The 19,656-nt window shown below is 42.6% G+C and overlaps 1 protein-coding gene across 3 annotated transcripts in view; it reads right to left on the bottom strand.

The window, feature by feature from the left end:
* The window catches only part of LOC146980038 (glutamate receptor 3), a 77,235-nt gene extending 65,425 nt beyond the window's left edge, over positions 1-11,810 (bottom strand). For all 3 annotated transcript variants that reach the window (XR_015036928.1, XM_085790118.1, XM_085790119.1), the window contains exons 1-2: positions 11,564-11,810; positions 10,931-11,089 (exon numbers count right to left, since the gene is read on the bottom strand). Coding sequence is in view for 2 of the 3 variants with exons in the window: in XM_085790118.1 (XP_085646244.1) it covers positions 10,931-11,089; positions 11,564-11,642 (238 nt within the window). In the remaining variant the exon portion in view is untranslated. The remainder of the gene's footprint in view (positions 1-10,930; positions 11,090-11,563) is intronic.
* Positions 11,811-19,656: the final 7,846 nt, after the last annotated feature.

Raw genomic sequence — 19,656 nt, 5'->3', positions numbered from 1 at the left:
TGCAAAAATGAAAACAAATTCATGTGGACATAACCTGAGATTCGTTTGCAGTCATGTCATCTATCATTGCCAGCTTGACTTACTAGGATATGGGTTGCAACACATGACTGAACATAAGGCAGTTTTAAATACAAACCAAATGCACTGACATGCAAGATAAAGTCAGTGGAAATGCTTGCCAGGTCTTATATATAAGGCTTGGAGATGGTTTTGTTTATTTGTTTACAGATGTCCACCACCATATCCTAAAGCAAGGGAGACATGTAGTTTGTGATGCTCATAAGATTAAAAACTTGCAATCACATCTTGTGTATCATAGTCCTCACTATAATCAGTCATCACTGGAACTTCTTTCCATCAAAGAAAGAGTTAAAAGGAAATACAGTTTATTAAAAATTGGGGGGTTTTTTGTTTGTATTTTGTGGCTCTGGTCATTGGTTCAAGATAATTTCTCCAACCCAGAGTGAGGCATCGTCACCATAAATGGATCCAATTGAGCAACAGGCACAGAAGTCAGGCCCTTGCACAGGGTGTTCACATGCCAACGGTTTTGAAAGCCGAGTCGCAAGTTTTCCAACAGAATCAAAAGTTGATTGCGCCTGCAGTGGTATAAATAAAATCTGCATTATTACCTCATATAACACTTACGTAAAGTGTGACAAGGATCTTAAAGCATCTCAAACTGAAGCTTTAAGATCTTGATTGTGTCACATAAATTGCTCCCACATTTTGAACTGAACACAGACTTTGGTGGATTGTGCCCGCACAAATTCTTCGACAGGAAACTCCTCATGCAACAAGTCTTCATTACTGCTAAATATTTCATTCGGCTACAGGACATCCAAGGGCTAAAAAGCTTTACTGTGAGACAAACCCCTGAAATTGGGAGTGAAATGTTTACTGACTTTTCACAAACTTCAGCCACTTGAGAGCAATTTCCAAACTTAAGCTTCTTTATGCATAAAAGACCCAAAGTCTATCCCCTTACAGCTTAGGGATGGGACTCGTTGTAGCAGCAGCAGCAGCAGCAGCAGCAGCAGCAGCCAGGACGTGGGGGAGGGGCATAAAGTGAGTCTGATGAGACTTTTCTGTGCCATTGACATATTAAAAAAAGGTGTGTTATTCAACCTGACTGTCCATTTACTGTAACCCACATTGAGGAAGTAAGGTCCCATTTTCCCTCCAGCCCACATATTTTAAGTTTCTTTATGGTGAGTTAATGTCCAAGTGGACACCGTGCTATTTTTGGCTACTGTCCACTTTACAGCCACTGTGGGTCTGCTCCTGAATGTGTGCTGCACATCCCCAGAAGCGTATCAAACCTCACACGTTGACTGACAGCAGGTTCTGGACATTTAACTTGTTTCACTTCAGCGTAGGAGACAGGGGAGATTAAGGAGGGGAGGGGGAAACTGTATCTACTTACAATCCAGTTCACATCACACACGCACACACGGGCATACACAAACACAGTGGTTAGTCACTTCATCTCTCCGTCCTCATACTGTGCCTCTCTCCTGCACCATTCCCTTCTCTCATAAACATAGCTAAGCCACTGAACTCTCCCAAGTCCTTTTTCATCATATTCTAGCAGTGTCAGGGCTGCAAAGGGCACCGGCATCTGAGAGAAGCTTTCTATTGAGGCCTTTGGAATGGATTCACTCCAAACGGCCTTTTCATTCTGCAGCTGCGATGGATTAACTCTGTCATGGGTCCAGATGAAGTTTGCCTTCCTGATCTGCACGCCACGCCGCGGAAAATAAAGCCGTGCCACCAAGATAAAGAAGGCAGGAAAAAATAAAATTAAGGGACAGGAATCACGCCGGCGGCTACCCAATGGTCGATGATAGAACACTTCAATATTTCATCACACAGTCATGCATGGACACACAAACATTAACAGTGGCCTGGGAGCAACCGCCCACAGGTTTTACGTAGCCATGTGTGAAATGGCAAGAGCCACACAACAGCACTCTCCGAATTAACCATTGGAGGAAGAAACAGAGGGGGGTCGTGGTTGAGCGAGCACATCATGTTCACTTAATTCTCACTCATGGGGATAGTGAGCTCGAAGAACAGGAGGACCGTGGAAAAGAGTAAAGTAAGACGACACCGCTGTGTCAATGTTTTCTCTCTATTGCGCCCGTAAATATGCCTTCTTAACACAAGTCTGACAAACTGATGGGCAGCGACTGCAGCCGCCTCCTCTTGTGACCAAGCGGCGGATGAGTCAAAGCACCTCAGAGCTTTTTAGTCGCCTACAGCCGAGCAAATAATTCATATTATTCATGGCCATTTGATTATTATTCTAGGCCTTTTGACGGCATTTGGGCAGATTTGATTAAGTTCTTCCGTTCGATGTGAATCAGTGAACCTTCGGAGATACATTGGCATTTATAATGGTGACAGCACAACTAAAGTGGTTTGAGTGGCTTGGGTTTTAACTCCTCAGACCTGCCAGAAGATATCTGTGATTCAGTGTCATCAGTAGTTCATCCCAACAAATTTACAGACCCTGCTCTGACGATGCCGGCGTCCTCCATCTTCAACTGCAATCGTAGTTGCGGTAATTGTCTATAAATTCACCCAGCCTCCAGAGGTGTTGGTCTGCATTATGTCTTTCATTACATAAGATGTGTTTAATATTAACCATGGAGCCTATTCATGGCACGGCATGGCTTATTTGCATCTTTGTATCACTGCAAGGAATATGCTAATATCTTTTTTTTTCTCCTTCCTCCTCCTCTCCTTCAGCCTCTATGCTAGAGTGCCCATACACTAGTTTCACAAGGTTATGATGCTTCAGTGGCCCGGCGACTGTGAACTGTCACAAGCAATCAGTTATGATGGAGCCCTTGTTTCTGCACAGACATGCAGCTTTGGCAGGGCTCTGCTAGCGACTGCCTCTTTTGAAACAGGCCAAAAACGTGCGGATCAATCTGCTCAGTCGGCAGACGGAGAGTTGGAAGCTGGAAGCAACCTTCGCACTGTGATCCAATATTTACTAGTTGGGAGAGTACATCATGACACTCCCTGTTGGTGTTTTGTATTCATCACAACACCGCCCTGATGTCCTCTTCATATTTTCGACTGTCTTTAGGAGGGAAATTATACACTGTCACACACACACACACACACAACACAACAATAAACAGCTGATAATGCAGCCCGAAAGGACTGCCAAGATTAGAAAGTATAGGTGCCAATTAACGCTTTTCTCCAGGTTCTCGTGGAATGACAAAAGGCTCAGAAGTGTTTTCCGTCACAAACAGTGTGACCTTGGTTGGGACAATGCAGTCAGCAGCTCCTATTGAGGAAGACTACAGAGTTTCTTTTTCTCTTGGACCCAGTGAAGCCAGACCAATGCAGCAACTTCCGATGAGGCACGATGTGCTATTCCAGCTCAAGTAGAGGATTACTGATTCAGTGATTACGGGTATTGTAGGGGAGTGTAGTGAATGGCCAATAGCCAGCTGAGTGTGACTGCAACGGCTGCGGGAACATAGCTGTAATGGGCTTTGTGGGAGAGATTAAATATATATAAAGAGAGAGAGAAAGAAATGAGAAAGACAGAGAGGGGGAGTCGAAGTAAGAAAATGCTGACTGCAATGTCAGAGATCTTTAATAGTGACAAGTTTTGAAAATGCGCTTCCTCTCCCCTTCTTTACTTTGTCCCTGCCTTTTCACAAATGGTGAATGAGGATAAATGACATTTTGAAATGAAAAATAATCTCTGCCACAAACAACGTGCCCCACTCTCCTTGAGAGGTTTTGCTCATTGAGAAAACAAAATGGAAAGCAGCCATTACATGGAGCTGGGCTGCTGGCAGACATATCCCTGATGCACCTGAGATGAATAGTTCACAATAGCAGCTTGCCCCCCCTGTTCGTTTTATTTAACATGCACCACATGTGCAGGCCTTTTTTTCATCATGAATAGTTTTTCCTCATGCAGTAGCGGCACTAAGATTTTTGTGTGCTTCCTCCTGCGTGGTTCCTCCTAGTGTTTATCACTGTTTTTTATATGGTCAGCCCCGCTCCTCTTGTTCATCACAACGCACACGGCTGATATCATCTTCAATAAGGGAACACAGACTTAGCCTGTCACTGTTGAATTATAGTTCAAAATCCACCCTGTTATTTGAACAGTGGTGAACAGATGTGCGCCACATAGATGGACTGTCATGTTGCATCATGTCTGCTGATGAAAAAAGGGGGCTTGATCTATGCCTTGCATTCGGGGGCTTTGCCATAAAGCTCACATATGGGTCAGTGTTCCACTATTTATTCTTAAAACATATTCTGGGTAATAGCAACATCAGCGTTTTCATTGCTCAACAGTGGCGTAACTTGTTTTAACAGATGTGGGGATGTTATTGCCAACCAAATCTATCAAAATGATCAAGCTTTATGAACAGTCCCATATGTCCACTGATATGTTTAAAGCACTTCTGGCAGCACAGACTTGCTGCAGCACGCATGAAAATATAAAAAGCCTCAGTTATCATGTTAATATAGCTTTACATGCGTTGGATCTATGTTGACAATTTGAAATAACTCTGGATTGTGGGGCGATAATATCTTCAGGTTGCCATGCCAGTCCATCCATGATGATTTCACCTCAATCCTTCTTCTCACTTGCGATCTATCACATTTTCCCAGAGAAAATTGAGCAGATAGATGAAGGAAATCAATAGGGAACTCAAAGACACCCTAACATCCCCCCGGTGGGTCTGAGCACAGCACAAAAGACAGATGAGTGTCAGTACTGGAGAAATGTTTAAAAGTAGTGATGTAAATCTTCGATGTGAGCTGCCTGCTGATCTTTCCAACACTATGCGCCTTTTTTTTTTACATTCCATAGCTGCTGAAATGGCCAAATGCCCAGTGTTTGTAAAAGATATATGGAGATTTGAAGAAACCGCGGCAGCGAGGGAGGAAAGCTGTTGTTTTATCAAACAACATCTGCCAGCGTCATTGATTCCAAGACAAATAACACTCCGACAGCAACGCTTCTCCTCAGGTTGGGTTTAAGAGGATCTTTTGATATTCTGATTAAAAATTCATTGTGTTGAATCTGCCTTGGAGTGTGCTCTCGGTTTTCTATTCTGAATCTCATTACAGCCTCTACTATATGCCGGAATTAAAAAATAAATAAATAAATAAAAAATACTGCGGACAGCATCTCATGACCAGAAAATTAGGTCAAAAATAATGTTCCCTTTGGAGGTTTGGCCTTTGAATTATTTCCAGCATTTTATGTGTTTGCTGTGCACTGTATATAGTTTAACCTCATGTGACCACAACAAACAGTACCAGCCACCGCAATCACTTCAGCAAGACTTCGAGAAAATTGTACAAAATGCACAATGTCATCAGCACTAAACTTAAGTGACTGTGTTTTGTTGAATGTTGTAGCAATTACTGGAACACTTGTAGTAACAATTAATATTAGTTTTATGGAAATTTCTTATACTGTGTGGCTGTGGCGTTCTTACTGAAGCCATGATAATAATTCTGCCAGACGTTTTCAAACCTCAGTCAGATCATAAAATGTGACAAACGCTTCGACCCTTTCTCTGCCTCATCCTCCTCTTTGTGAACTGTGCTGTCAGTCACCCCGCGCCTGCTGTTGTCCTGCTCCCTTCTCAGAGACCTCGCAGCTCCCACAGCATGTAACCTCATCCAGGGCCGTTACTGTACCACTCATCTGACTGAGACCCACATCCAGCCACCTCAGCGGGCCTCCGAGACCGCACGTCCTGCTGGCCTACAAATCACACCATTACGTTTACTGCCCTGTGGCTCATGTTTCTCGGAGAGACTTTTTTTTTTGCGCAGTCACGATGCTTATCGAATAAACTTGACGTATGTTTCGTTTTTTTCGCATATACACAAGCCTCTTTCCAAAATAGTATTTCCCAAAATTGCATTAGCTTTTTGTAGAAATAGATTCACGGTGGAGCGAGTAATATTTTTTACTGTGACCTTTTCCTTTGGATGAAAAATGAGGAGCATCACGGAAGTATAAAACTGAGACTTACTCAGTGATAAATGCGAAGAAGGAGACAGGGATGTGCCTGTCTATGCATATGTGACTGCACACGCCCACTCTGTCTGTGTGTGTGGCTCCATGCATATGTGCGCACACATGCGTACATATGAACATGCCTGAGCATCCATAAACAAACCTCCATCTGTGCCTCCAACACAGCTGGACTGCGATGGCATGTCCCGGTACGACCCCCATCGCCTGAAGAAGTCTCTCTCTCTAACACGCACAGAGACACAAACTCACTCATACACACACACACACACACGCATAGTCTCTAAGATAAGCAACCTCTAAAGCAGTCTTCAATCGAATTCCTTTTCCTTGTGCTTTTCTCTTACTGCAGCCCCCATCTCTATCCTCCCACCTTTGTTCCCACTCTTTTTCCCAGCTTCCCCCTGCCACATTCACCCGGTCACACCTTTCAAGCTGAGTTACAAGCTGCAAGGAGAAGAAGTGTGGCACCGCTACAATCACCTGAGGAGCTTCTCTCGACCATGGCCTGTCTCTGTCAGGCCATGTGCTGCAAAAACATGTCTCCCTGTCGCTTTGTTTACCATCCATTCACACACCACCAACACCAACAACAACCCCAAAAGCTATACACGACAATACATGCAAAAGATGGTGGTGGTTGGTGGGTGGGGGGGTAAGGGCTTTTTCATTTGTGCTTCACAACATATGCCATTTGCCACATGTGCTCAGTCATAGCGCGGGCCGCCAGTGTAAAGAGGCTGTTGGTGTTTCTGGGCAACATGTGCAGCAGCTAGCGCCGCCTGGGCGGGCGTAAAGGTCAGTGAAGAAAACACTTTTAAGGATGTGATGTTGTCTAGACAAAAATTTGACTCGTGAGCCGTGTTAGCGAGACTTCATGATAACCTTGGTCGATGATGTTGACGTCGCACGTTGATGTAAAAACAAGCATCAGCTGGATTTTCTGCTACATTAATGCTGCCATCTGAATTCCCCCCCCTTCACATGTTTTTGGTCATGATAGTGAACTCACGACAACTTGCTCACACATTATCACCAAAGATTTTTCTGCATTATGTGCAATACAACATCCAGCCAGAATTTAGCTCATAAATAACGCGCAATTATTGATTTTCTGTCTACTGATATGCTAATACTGTAGCAGTAACTGCTAACTGCTAGCATCACTGCTACTCATTTGGGGTGAAGTTAAATGAATGATTGGAGATATATTTATTTGCTCTCTTGCCAAGAGTCAGAGGATGGATAACAGCTCGTGTCTGTACAGTAAGTAAATAGCAAAAGCCAGCAGTGAAGCTAGCTTACAGTACCATAACGTTTGGAAACAGAGGGAAATGTAAGGTAACAAGAATACAACTATCATAGGCTAAATACTTCAAACATTATATTTTGTCTGTAGGGTCAAAAATCGAACTAAACTGCCGTGGGGGTATAAGTGTGGTATCAATCTTCTGATTAGCAGAAAGTAAATGATGATTCCAAAATGTCAGCTTCCATCTTCCCTCAAATTAAAAAGTCACATTGCACCTCTCACCCACTGCTTTTTCCATCTACTTCTTGCATTTGGAACAAACAAATGCCATCATAGTGGCTCTTGTTTTATCCTGCATCCTTTATCCATGCTCTGAGGGCGAGGCAGTGTTGGTATGCAGTTTTGGTATACAGTAGCTAACAGCAAAGGGAAGGTGAATGGCACAGCCAAAGAAGCATCTGCTACTGGCTTTAAGGGCCTGGAGGATTCAATAAAAGAGGGGTATAGGCACATGTAAAAAAGGCTGGCAGAGGGGACACAGCCCATTAGCTTAATGACAGAATGAGGAATGAGGATCAGGGAGATGAGATTCAAAAGCCAAGCATTGCAAAATTTGCCTTTAACAGGAATCAAGGCAAGTAATCTAATAAATAGTGTGGCACGGAGAGGCAGAGGGGGGCTTGATAGGTTTTTTTTTTTCCGCCTCAGGTAAAGGAAGAAGAAGAGGAAGGGTAAACAGGAGAGAAAAGGATGGCGGTATCATTAAGTTGCCTGGCCGTGACCATCAGGAACATTAATGCTGTCTGCTCTGCTTTCTTCAGACTGGTACCCTTTGCTTTGAACTACTCCTCTGTGAGCATACCTGACTCCTAGCTTCCACAGCTATTATGGACCCTGGACTGGTAATTACACATTTCACAATTTCTGATGTCACTTCAAAGCAACAACAGTCTTGCCACCAAAGCACATACCATGCCTCTGCAGTACAAAGCCAAGCCTTAAGGATTACTGAAGCCACACATTGTTTTGCTGCCGGTCACTAATTCAATTAATAGCATAAGGCTTTAAACTGACTTGAAAGAAATTGCTCTGACACAAGACTGTGCCTTTATTATACCGAAGGATTTCCATATTTCGTTTCTCAAAAGCAAAATAAACTCTGGCAAGTTTAATTTGAATTACTGTATGTGCATCCCATTGTTCCTCTCCCTCTGTAATGTTACTTTTAAAAGGATGTACAGCAAATGAGGGGGAGTGATCTACATGATGAGTCAGAGTCGATGGCGTTGGCACTCTCTCTCTCTCTCTCTTTGCTTGAGTAAAGAGAGAAAACACACTAAAGCAAAATAAGAGAAAAGAGTAGTCCGAACAAAACAAAACTTTAAAAAAAATAAGCTGTCATTTCAACGATTCTGCAAGGCCTTAGGCAGCCAGATCTCATCTTTATCAAAGCAATGAAGCTTGCCTCAAAATAGATTTACTCCCCAAACCCGCATAAATGCCACTTTTATAAAACCTCGTTCAAGATTGTTCGATCATAAAGTGGAAGTGTGCTATGTGTGCTAAGGTCTGAGTCATCCACATGGGGCCATTGATGACAAAGGGAATTTGAATGTCCACTAAATAACTGTGACAGCCTGCAGTACAAACAATGGCGCTGACAAATGTAAAACTCAGAACGCAGGAGGTCTGAACTCAGTATACAGGCAAAGCCTTAAAGGCCTGGAAGTCAGCAGATAAGTGATATTTAATAACCGTCATCTCTATTTTGTTCACTACATTTGTAGAGACAATCTGAGGTGCTTGTGGACTGTTGTGAGCTCAGCATGAGCTGTCTGCGGTTTGCGAGCTCAGCTTGACAAGAGTCTCAGGGCACTATCTTGAAAAAAAAAGGTCTTCCATCGTACATTTCTCAAATCAGATTCTAAAGTAGTTCTGCAACTCAGACTGTTTGAAGTCTTTGCTCAAGGTGTATTGATTATTTACTTAATTATTTTACAATTAAGTCGGGGACTGTGTCAAGTATCAAACCTTGTTCGGTATAATGCAGCAGGCTAAACGCTCAGCGCAGGGCAGACATTTCAAGCTGAGCCCATTATTAACAGGCTCATCAAAGTGAAAGAGATGCTCTCACCAAACATTTCAATGACATTTGACAATTGCCTCCTTAATTTTGCATCACTGGTTTCTTTGCGTCATTAAAGGTTCATAGTTTTCTTCTATCTGAAGTTCAAGGCAGTCCTGAGACAGTGCTCTGATGGAGATGCTAAGACGTGGCAGCAAGAAACGGGGCCATGGCTCCCACAGGAACCCCTTCCTCTCACTAAAGCTCTGTCTGCCCCTGAATTTAATTAGATTTTGATATCAAGCCTTTTTCTCCTATGCTTCCCTTCCTCTTCAACATGCGTGAAATTGCACAGCACTATCTATTATTTATTCTCTCTCATTTGCTTATTGTTTCTTATGGATGCCTTCGTTAGGGCACTTGCAGCTCTGCTTCTTGTGATATGACGCTCTGCTTCATCTCCCTCACTGTGCAGACCCACCTCCTCTGCAGGTCTAAGCCCAACTCATTTGCTGGCATTGGTTGGGGAGCTATGGATCCCCCCCCCTCCCTTTCACCCAATGACAGCACGGTGAGGTGCTATGAGGGTTGGGTGCTAATGAGCTGACTCTGCAATGCTGGGGGAGATGCTCTGTAACACAGGGGGGAGTCAGAGGACGGAGCAGGCGGGGATGCTCTGGCACATGGAAAGTCAGAGGGGCCATTATGACCGTGCCACACAGGGGTTAGACGGACTGAACGGCACCAGTCACACAGAGCTGTGTGTCGCCAGAGTCGGCCATTCAGCCACACTGAAGCCATCATTTAAAATGACACCTCAAAATGGCATTTTCTACCCTATTTCTTCCCTTTCCCCCACTCTGTTTCTGCTGATTTCAACAAACCGCTGCCAAAGGAGTGTGTAGAGAAAGGAAGTTATTTGCTAGACTTGCTACAAATCAAAATGGCCCTGTGCTCCAGTTGCACCATGGGATATCCACACCTAAATAATAGCAGCCATTAAAAAAGCATGAAAAACATAATGGTTCCCAATTATATTTACTGATATTTCTTACTGAATAATTATTATGATTAAAAATAAATACAATGATTAATCACCTGATACCTCCATCCAATTCTGTGCCATACTAAAATATACACACTCCCCAGCACTGAGTCCTTGACGTAAGGTTTGTGTTACTGGCTGCATTCTCTCCTCAAGGCCAGTAATGTTGCCAGGGGAACTTTTTTTTTTTTCATTGTGGAATTCATGCATTTGCAAAAACATCACCACTGTAAAACTCAAGACAGGAAATGATATACACAAGACATTCTGTGGTAAAAATCCAAGTATATGAACTGCAGGAAGAACACTGTGTACATTAGAGACATTCTGTGTTTGTAAATGTTTCCGTAATCCCCACTGAGACTTGATGAACCACTGGGAAGTGAGATGAACTGTTTCCCGTGGATTGAGCTTCCATAAGCTCCATATACTGTACGAGTTTGACATAAATAATTCTGCTCGTTCTGCGTGGACACGAAGTGGTGAGAGATCTGGACATGGCTGAAAGAGAAGCACACTTACACGCATGGGTGACTGAAAAGCTGTTGGACGACTCGAGGTTGTCGACATTGTAGTTGAGGTGGAAAGGCTTTTCAGTGGTGTTTTGGTTGGTGTTGTAGAGTTGGACAGCGAACCTGAACGCGCTGTGCTCCTGCACCGTGGAACGCATGAACAGTCCCCCTTAAAGACATAAAGAAACACATGGATCAGACAACGCTTTCACACTCACATCTGTGCCTTTTAGTCCAGTGCAAGCTCTTGACTGCATTTTATTCAGCGGGGGGGAACTCCATACGTCCCATAGTGATGCAAGGCAGGTTCATTTATATGTGAAAGAATATGAGGCATATTTGACCGGTGCGCCTAACTCTTCAGACCGAGCTGACCGTCTCCACCGCTTCCTTATTACACACTCCACTTATTTTCAGACATTAATCGCAGTGACACCGTCTACGCCAGATGTAGCTTTAGTTTTTAACAATCAGCGGCTTTAAGCTTGCAGCATATGCAAAATTAAGTTAGTCTGTCGTTGCGCAGAGCTCCGCGCTCCGTACCTACACATCTTCCCGGTATGAAATTGTCAATGTTGCATTTCATTTCTCTACATGCGAACCACAATGCGCAGCCCTCTCTAAACACAGCAGAAACACTTACCGATATTAATCTGATTGGGAAATCCTGCGAACGATCTGTCAAAGAGCCACAGTAGGAACAAAACCACGCGTTGTGCCATTTTCTCCGACCTATCTGTTCAACTCCTTAAAAGGCTCTGTCTAAGCAAATTCATATGTTCTGGATGGAAGCCGGGCGCGATGGAAATCCAGATAGATGATGGTCGCTCACAGTGCACCAATTAGGTTCATTGAGGTGCAGCCCAGCTGCAGAGCTTTTTTTTGCAACTAAGGGGAGAGAGAGAGAGAGAGAGAGAGAGAGAGAGAGAGAGAGAGAGAGAGAGAGAGAGGAGGGGTGGGCTGGCGGAGGGAAGAAGGAGCTGATCTGAACTCCGATTGGAGCCGGCGCGGCGCGGGCCAGTGTTGGTCAAACTTGATCTGACGTTAAATTTAAGAAAAAAGAAAAAAAGCCCCAGCCCGCTAAATTACGGCAGCTCGGAATAAGCGCGGCACTTGTCAATACAGCCTACTGCCGGCCGAATCAATACAAACACTGCAGTCTCAGGTGGCCGGTGGTTGTGAATAGCCCGGACACTTCCAGCTGCTGCTGCTGCTGCTGCTGCTGCAGATCCCCGGGATCAGCGGAGCCGCTGCGTTTGCACCATTTGAGGTGAACACGGAGAACTGCAGTTATTTCCAACACGAGTGAAAACTTTGTTGTCCACATTGGGTCATTTTCTCACATTTCGCGCTATCGGTGTTTTTTGTTTGTTTGTTTTAGTTCCAGCGCGCCTGAGAAACTGTGTCGTTTTAAGGTCAAAGAGAAGCACAGACAGTGAGAGATGAAAAGTTGAAAGCACATCATGCCTGGATGCCCACACCCATACACATTAATACATGTGCAGGCAAAGGGAAACAGGGACACAGAGTCAACAGAACTGTCTATGGTCCTGAAAATGATCACCAGAACAGCCTTACATCGCTGCAGTGGATTTTCTATCAAAGCGACATCTCTGGATACCACGTACAGGAAAATACATTCGGGCTTTTATTTTTTTGGGAAGCTTGATGATAATAACAATATACTGGCTGATGTCAATAAAATCTTCATCTCATTTTATTTACTTAAAGTTTGACTCAGTCTCTAATGAAACATCTATCATTTCAGTGATTCTGCCTAAGAGAGAACAATTAAGGGATTACTGGCCCATTTATCACCCTCAGCAAAGCCTTTGAAAATGGAGTTTTTAATTGCATTGCAAATGGCTGAGGCTTCCGCTATTGATACTGCAATGCACTGAGTTGCCTTTAACATAGGAAAGACTGTGTCCTGTTTTTCTTTTTCAAGCATGTGCTTTGACACTTTGAAACCTGATTCAGGAAAAAAACAGGAATGATTGTATTATCTGCTTTCACCTGAATTGAACAGATGAAGACATCACAGTGAAAATCTGAGAAATGACCTTCTGTGTTACAGATTTATGATGATGAGTTGGATCATTTTTCACCTTTATATTCCACGCTTGAATCATATCAATAGAACCGGGATCATGTGTTTGTGGGCTGGCTGTTAATCATTCATGTCAATCAAGTAATAATGTGTCATGACCTCGTCATCAGAGAGGGAGATTTCCTCTCCAAACAGGGTCAAAGTTGATCTCTGTTCCCACAACTCACTGGGTCTCCTGGGATGAATCTGGAATGACATCACATTGATCCTCTGGTCTCTGCCGCCTCGGTGTCAAAGTCGTAGGAGGCCGCTTATGTGACCTTAATGGCTGAAGTCATAATGACCAACGCCAAACCGCTGACCTGCTGACTCCTCTGGTCTGCCATCGCCGCAGACTCGCATCACATCATACATGGATGTGGGATGTGGGGATGGTTGTTTTAGTGGAAACAAAAGGCTACAGTACCTGTGATGTTGATTTGCTAAAAGGTTGTATAAAATAATTAAATATGAATAACAAAGGAGCCATTTAATTGCTCATTTACAGCATGTGCTGGTTCTCAGTGTGAATTGAGCTAATCGTGCATCATTTCAAACAATCTCCGGAAAAACATTATTCGCTACAAGGGGAACCCAAATAGTTGAGATAAGACCTTGATATAATTGATATTAAATGGTGATGTTTGTGCTGCATTAGGACATTTATGGCCATGCTGCATTATCCTCTAGGCTCAACCTCTGCTGGAATTCAATTATGTCAGGGGTGTAGAAAATCACAGATATGATCTACTGTATGTGAAAACAAATAATTATATGATATGCCTTTTTGGATTTGAAAACACTCACAGGAGTGTTACTCAAGCAGGCGAAATGAAAGGACTGATAGATGAAAAGATGTTGCCTTTTATCTCATGATGATGATGATGATGATTCACAGGCTATATAGCTCAGAGCAGTGCGAGCCTCACCAGCAAGAATTATTCATTTGTTCACTGCCTTCCTCTCCGAATACAACAGGATGAGATCTTCATCTTTGCCTCTTTGAGGATATATGAGCAAATAAGTTGGAAACTGAAAAAAAAAACAAAAAAAACACTGTGTCTCCATCTCTATGAGAAGCCAAGGACCATAGGAGAACTAATTTTGACATCTGATTTGCTGGTGGTGATGACTACTTCTTCTGCTGTCCTGGCATAACAATCAAAACTTGTCTCGTAATCAAACTCTAGAAGTCTTGTGATCATATGATAAAAATGTGTGATAATAATCTATTGTCAGCAGGTATAATCTGATTTCTTGATTAAATTAGAAAAATCTTCTTTAAAAAAAAAAATAATTTATTAAATTATTTAAGAAATGGGACAGTACATATTAAAGGACATTTATCATGTAAATATGAATGAGATTATAGCCATATGGCTAATTTCCATCTCTTGTCCCATTGGCAGGTAAGTGTTAGGTAGAAAATCAGGACAGAGAATTACAAAGCTTTACCAATAAAAGAAGAAGAGATAGAAACAACAACAACAACACAGACTACAAGTTGGGGACCACATAAGATCAATTAGCAAAATTTGATTTCTATTGCAAAATGCCTGTACAAAGTGCTAAATTGTGCACTACACTTCTGGACTCTATTGCAAGATGCCCCTAATAAAGTGCTAGACTGTATTGCTGACAGTGTTTCCAAAACTTCATTTCAACTGTACTACTTACTACATTGTTACAACCGAATCTTGACATATCAATCACTCATTTAGATGAAACCAGTTTGGTGGTAAACTTTGACCATGGATGTCCTGAATTAGCTAAATTAAGCTAAGCTTAAGTTAATTTGCGACTGACCACTCTCCACTGAGAAATGTTTACTTCCTGGTGGGTGGATGCTCTGTTGGATCTGCCTTTACCCAGTCGCTAACGTTTGGTTGTGACGTATGTTATGTGCCAGAACACAATGAAGCTGCTGCTTGCTGTAAACCACAAACATCCCCCATTGCAATGAGCAGAGCGAGTGTGTGCCAGATGTCCGTCAACAACAGTGTTGCCACAATGGAATGAATGGCTTCGCAACCATCCATCTCCACTGTTATGTATGAACTAAAACTAAAATTTAGCGCATGACCTCAACGGCATTGTTCTTTGTTTGCTGGTTGTGCTGTAGATTCTCTGCAAGAGAAAAGCCACAAAATCTTTTCAATCCCAGGCTGAGTACTGGAGGGAAAGGGAAATTGACTGGAAGTACAGAGGCAGGCAGAGCCCTGATTACTTGGAAAAATAACCTTGTTGATGAAATGGCACCACAGATCATAAACTTGGTAAATTATATTTTTTGCCTGGAAACCATGGACCCAATTTTTCCCTCAACGAGGGAGCCAATCACAGAACGGGAGAGGGGGCAGCAAGACGATGACGACACACCGAAGCGACTTTGTTAATAGCTTGTCGATCCAACATGGCGGCAGACGCGTAACCTCTCGATGCAGTGTTAGAAAGTGTTTTAAGTAGTTTAGACTGCATCGTTCTACAAACGTCATCGGGTAAGACTGATACGATTGGCTATAAGCTATGTACAGACGCATTTGATAGACATTCGTAGCACCCAATAAACAGCTCTGGGCTTTCGTAAACCTAGCCCCAAATATGAAAAAATGAACGGGTGATTCCCAGACCGAATCTCAATCTACATTGAGATGAGGTCTGATGTTAGCCAAGCTACATGCTAAAACTAATATTAGCAAAAAAACTAATGCTATTATATTCATCAGTTCTCGTTTTTGACCCTTCACAGGGAAAGACAGACTGAAAAACAGACTTTCAAAAGCAAGAGGTGCATTAATCAAATTGAAATAGATTTGGAACTCCAAGAGCATCACAAGAATAACGAAGCTTAGGCTGCACAAAACGCTGGTAGTGCCGGTGTTGGTATATGGATGTGAAACATGGAAAACGAACAAAGGAGACAACAAGGCGATCGATGTGTTTAAGAAGAATCCTCAAAATCCAATGGCAAGACTACATCAGTACAGAAGAACTACTAGAAAGAGCCGACATGAGGCCACTGAGCAAGGAAGTGAAGTGGAGAAGATGGAAGATGATTGGTCACATACTAAGGCAGGACAAAAATAACGACTGCAACATCGCAATGACCTGGGCACCTGGAGGGAAAAGAAGCAGAGGAAGACCAAAGACCACCTGGAGACGTACAGTGGAGAAAGAACGAGAAGAGGCGGGGTGGAGATCATGGGCTGAAGCAAGAACAACTGCTGCCAACCGGGAGAAGAGGAGATGCTCTGTTGAGGCCTTATGTGCCACTAAGGCATGAAGTGGATAGGTAACAGGTAACAGTGCAAGAACATGTACTATTCAATTCCACTGTGAACATAACCACGGTGTTCATGGTCTAAAAACTTGAATGCCACACCACACTCTCCATGTTTCCCATCTCTCTTTCTACACTGTGACTGTCAAAGAAAAACAAAACTCCAAAGATAAATAAAAAATAACAACCATGCATCATTTTTTTTCTTTCCCAGACTGTTTGATTTGAATGATTTTTTGTGGCTGCAAGAAGTGAAAAAAAAAAAATCTAGTGTTTCGAGAGAAAAAACAAACTATTGCATAGGATAGAAAGAATTTAGTGTAAGAACCATATTCCCTTGACTGATTTTTTGATGTTTTATTTTAGTGATTACTGTGCAAAACAAATCTTTCCAAAAATACAGAAACTTCTGGCTTTTTGGTTCCAACAGACTCAAACCACTGATGAAAAAAGTCAAGTTTGTCAAAATGTAGTGAATTACAAATCACTGAAGGGAGTGTTGTGAGGAAGCATGATACTGGCTAAACAGTGGTGAGCATCAGGGTGGTGAACCGCTCTGCTCAGGTTCAATTCATTGTGTCAGTGTTTCCAGCTCTATAAAATCCATTTGGCAGTTCTCCTTGCAGCTGCGCTGGTGACTCCTACTGGCTGGCCGGGGAGTCTGTGAGGAGCTGCGTTCAGATCTGCAGGAGATTCTTTGAACCTCACTCTCCTGGTGGAGTTCCTCGCTATCAGGTGAAAAGAAGCAGCTGGTGACTCCATGTGTATCGGAGGAAGCACATGGCTATCTACACCCTCCCCAGGTGAACAGTGGGAGTTAGCACAGCGGGTTCTGTGGTTCATAGGGATTTGGCCTTTATCAATGGGATAAAAAGGGATGGAACGTGCCAAAAAGAAAACCCGACAAGAAAAAAAAGGAACAAAACAAATAACACTGTTAGGAACCTTGTTTGCCGCTGCAGTCAGCTCTGTCATGTAGGTAAATTGCTTTGGTCCTTATGTTGTGAATTAATTATGTCATGATTACAACCCAACAAAATGTGTTATGTTGAAATGAGAAAAGAACTCCTCTGTGCTAAAGAGAAAACAACATGAACATACTGTAACTGAGTTGTCCTTCCCGTCTATGTCATACTGTTGTTCTGCTCAAACTTAGTCGCGCCATCCAGGAACTAACTGATACAGAACCAGGTGTTTGGATAGATTCTGCAGATTACCTCAGAGCTTTAATCTAATGAGATGTAATGCACCAAGGCTGTGCGCTTTAAATCAACGATGATGACTCCAATTTAACAAAATTCATTCTCTGCTCAACTTTTGTGAATGTCAGAGAAAATTGCTTCTCAAGATTAAACAGATTGAAAACGGAAAATATTTTCCAGGTGGTAATGTATGATCAGAACCGGTCACATGGTGACTTTTTCCATTTTACCATTTGGTGCATTACTTCACATCAGTCCCACCTTGCTGAGGAACCACATTCAGTAATCATAGAAATGGCTTTCCCCTGGTGAGAAACACATAATGAGAGGGGGTGAATTAGTATTGTAGGAAGGATGCAGTTAAATAAGCATTATGCAGCTCAAACTCAATGATATTTGAAGAGCCATTCCAAGAGCCCATCAGTCTTGGCCAGATGTTGGAGGCTGATAAGAGACTCTGCTCTCAAGGAGCTCTTCTTTATTCTGTCAGTGCCTCTTCCCATGAAAGAGACTGTGGGAAGGCAATGGCCTAAGGAGATAGAGAAGCACTTGCCATTGTGGCAGAGAGTCACACAGATGTAAAGAAACAACAAATCTAGCTGAATAAAACATATCATGCAAACATTGAACAATGTGAAATCACATTTGGTTAACAATGTGTATATACTATATATGTATCCGATGATAAAACTTCTGATGGAAAAGATCCTTGGAAGAGCTCGTCTTGAACTCCTCATGAGCAAAATGAAAACACATCATGTGGCACAAGATAAATGACGTGACACGGTTCAAGGGATGAGGAAAAAGAGCCTACCCCGGTTGCTCTATTTGAATGCCACTGTGTGCTGCGTCACAAACCCATCACGCATTTTGGCTCCACAAACACTCTTTGGCCTGAGTGTGACAGAGGCGGTGTTATCAGCTGCACAGGCTGACACACTTCACTCTCCTGCCTCAGGCTTTGCACAGTCACAACCGCGCGACCGCAGCAGTCAGCGCAGCGTGGCAGGAAGACATCTTCACCACATGAGGCTTCAACTACATGGGCAGAAGGGTACCCCCCTCGTTAACACACAAATATGTGCTGGACAAACATGTTTATGCACACAACACATGCATGTGTGCACAAGGTAAATCATAGGGCTTTTCTGGTTAATCGTGTTACGAGTACATATGAGTGGGCGGTCAGAAGGTTGCATATGCTCTTGTGTGCTGACATGATAAGCTGATTATGCAGTTAATGGGTCAAACCAAGGCGATAATTGATAAACGCTGAAGTCAAGATCCACAAATGACAAAAATAAATGCTAATATTCTACATTTCAAGTTCTATCTTAAAAGTATAAAATAGGGTGTCAAATTTTGGTTTTAGCTTCTAAAAATACTGAATTGATGCTAATGGTAATATAAGATAGTAAAAAAGGCCATTGCTCATCCGTAGGCAAAATAGGAGATAATGAGAGATGCTGGAGCTGAACTTTGAAACTTAGAAAACAACAAAACAGCAACCGCACACAAGCTTTCAGTCATTGTGATTGATACTGAAGAAGAATTCAGTGTCAATTTATTGCAAGCTTGCAATAAATTGATATATCGTGTTTTAGTGTGCGGTTGCTGTTTTGATGTTTTCTATAGGATAGTAGAAATGCTCATAGTTTTTCTTGGGTTATTTGGGGGAGTTTTGATTATTAGTTGTGCAAATAGATAATATGTGGACAAGGATGAGTGACTGGACATTCTGAAGTAAGTTCGACCATTTCTGACATCCTACACTATTATTAATTAACTGATAAATTGCTTAATTAAGAATGATCCACTGATTAAACAAAAACAAAGAAAAGTCTTTGCGGCCTTAATGTGTTCACTAGAGGACCAAAGAATGTTTTTAAACACATCTTTGGGTTAACTGGATCAAAAACTGATTCTCAGATCCTAAAGACCTATCTGATAACGTAGATGTCCAGGACCATTTCCAAAACAAAGCTTGCCAGCTAGGCAAAGGACCATGTCAGACACCACTTGTCTATTCGGGGGTGACAGAGGTATAATGGTGGAGGCAAGTTATAGGGGGAGAGAATAAAGAAATGAAATGCAGCCAAGAAAATGCTGAAAACAATCCCTCAGCAGCAGTGGTGGTAGCAACAACAGCAGCCTTCTATTTTCCC

Source organism: Trachurus japonicus, chromosome 10 (genome assembly GCF_045865225.1).
Source record: "Trachurus japonicus isolate A0001 chromosome 10, Traja_1.0".
In the NCBI taxonomy this organism is placed as follows: domain Eukaryota; kingdom Metazoa; phylum Chordata; class Actinopteri; order Carangiformes; family Carangidae; genus Trachurus; species Trachurus japonicus.
The sequence above is the reverse complement of the archived record's forward strand: the minus strand, read 5'-3'. Positions and strand labels throughout refer to the sequence as shown.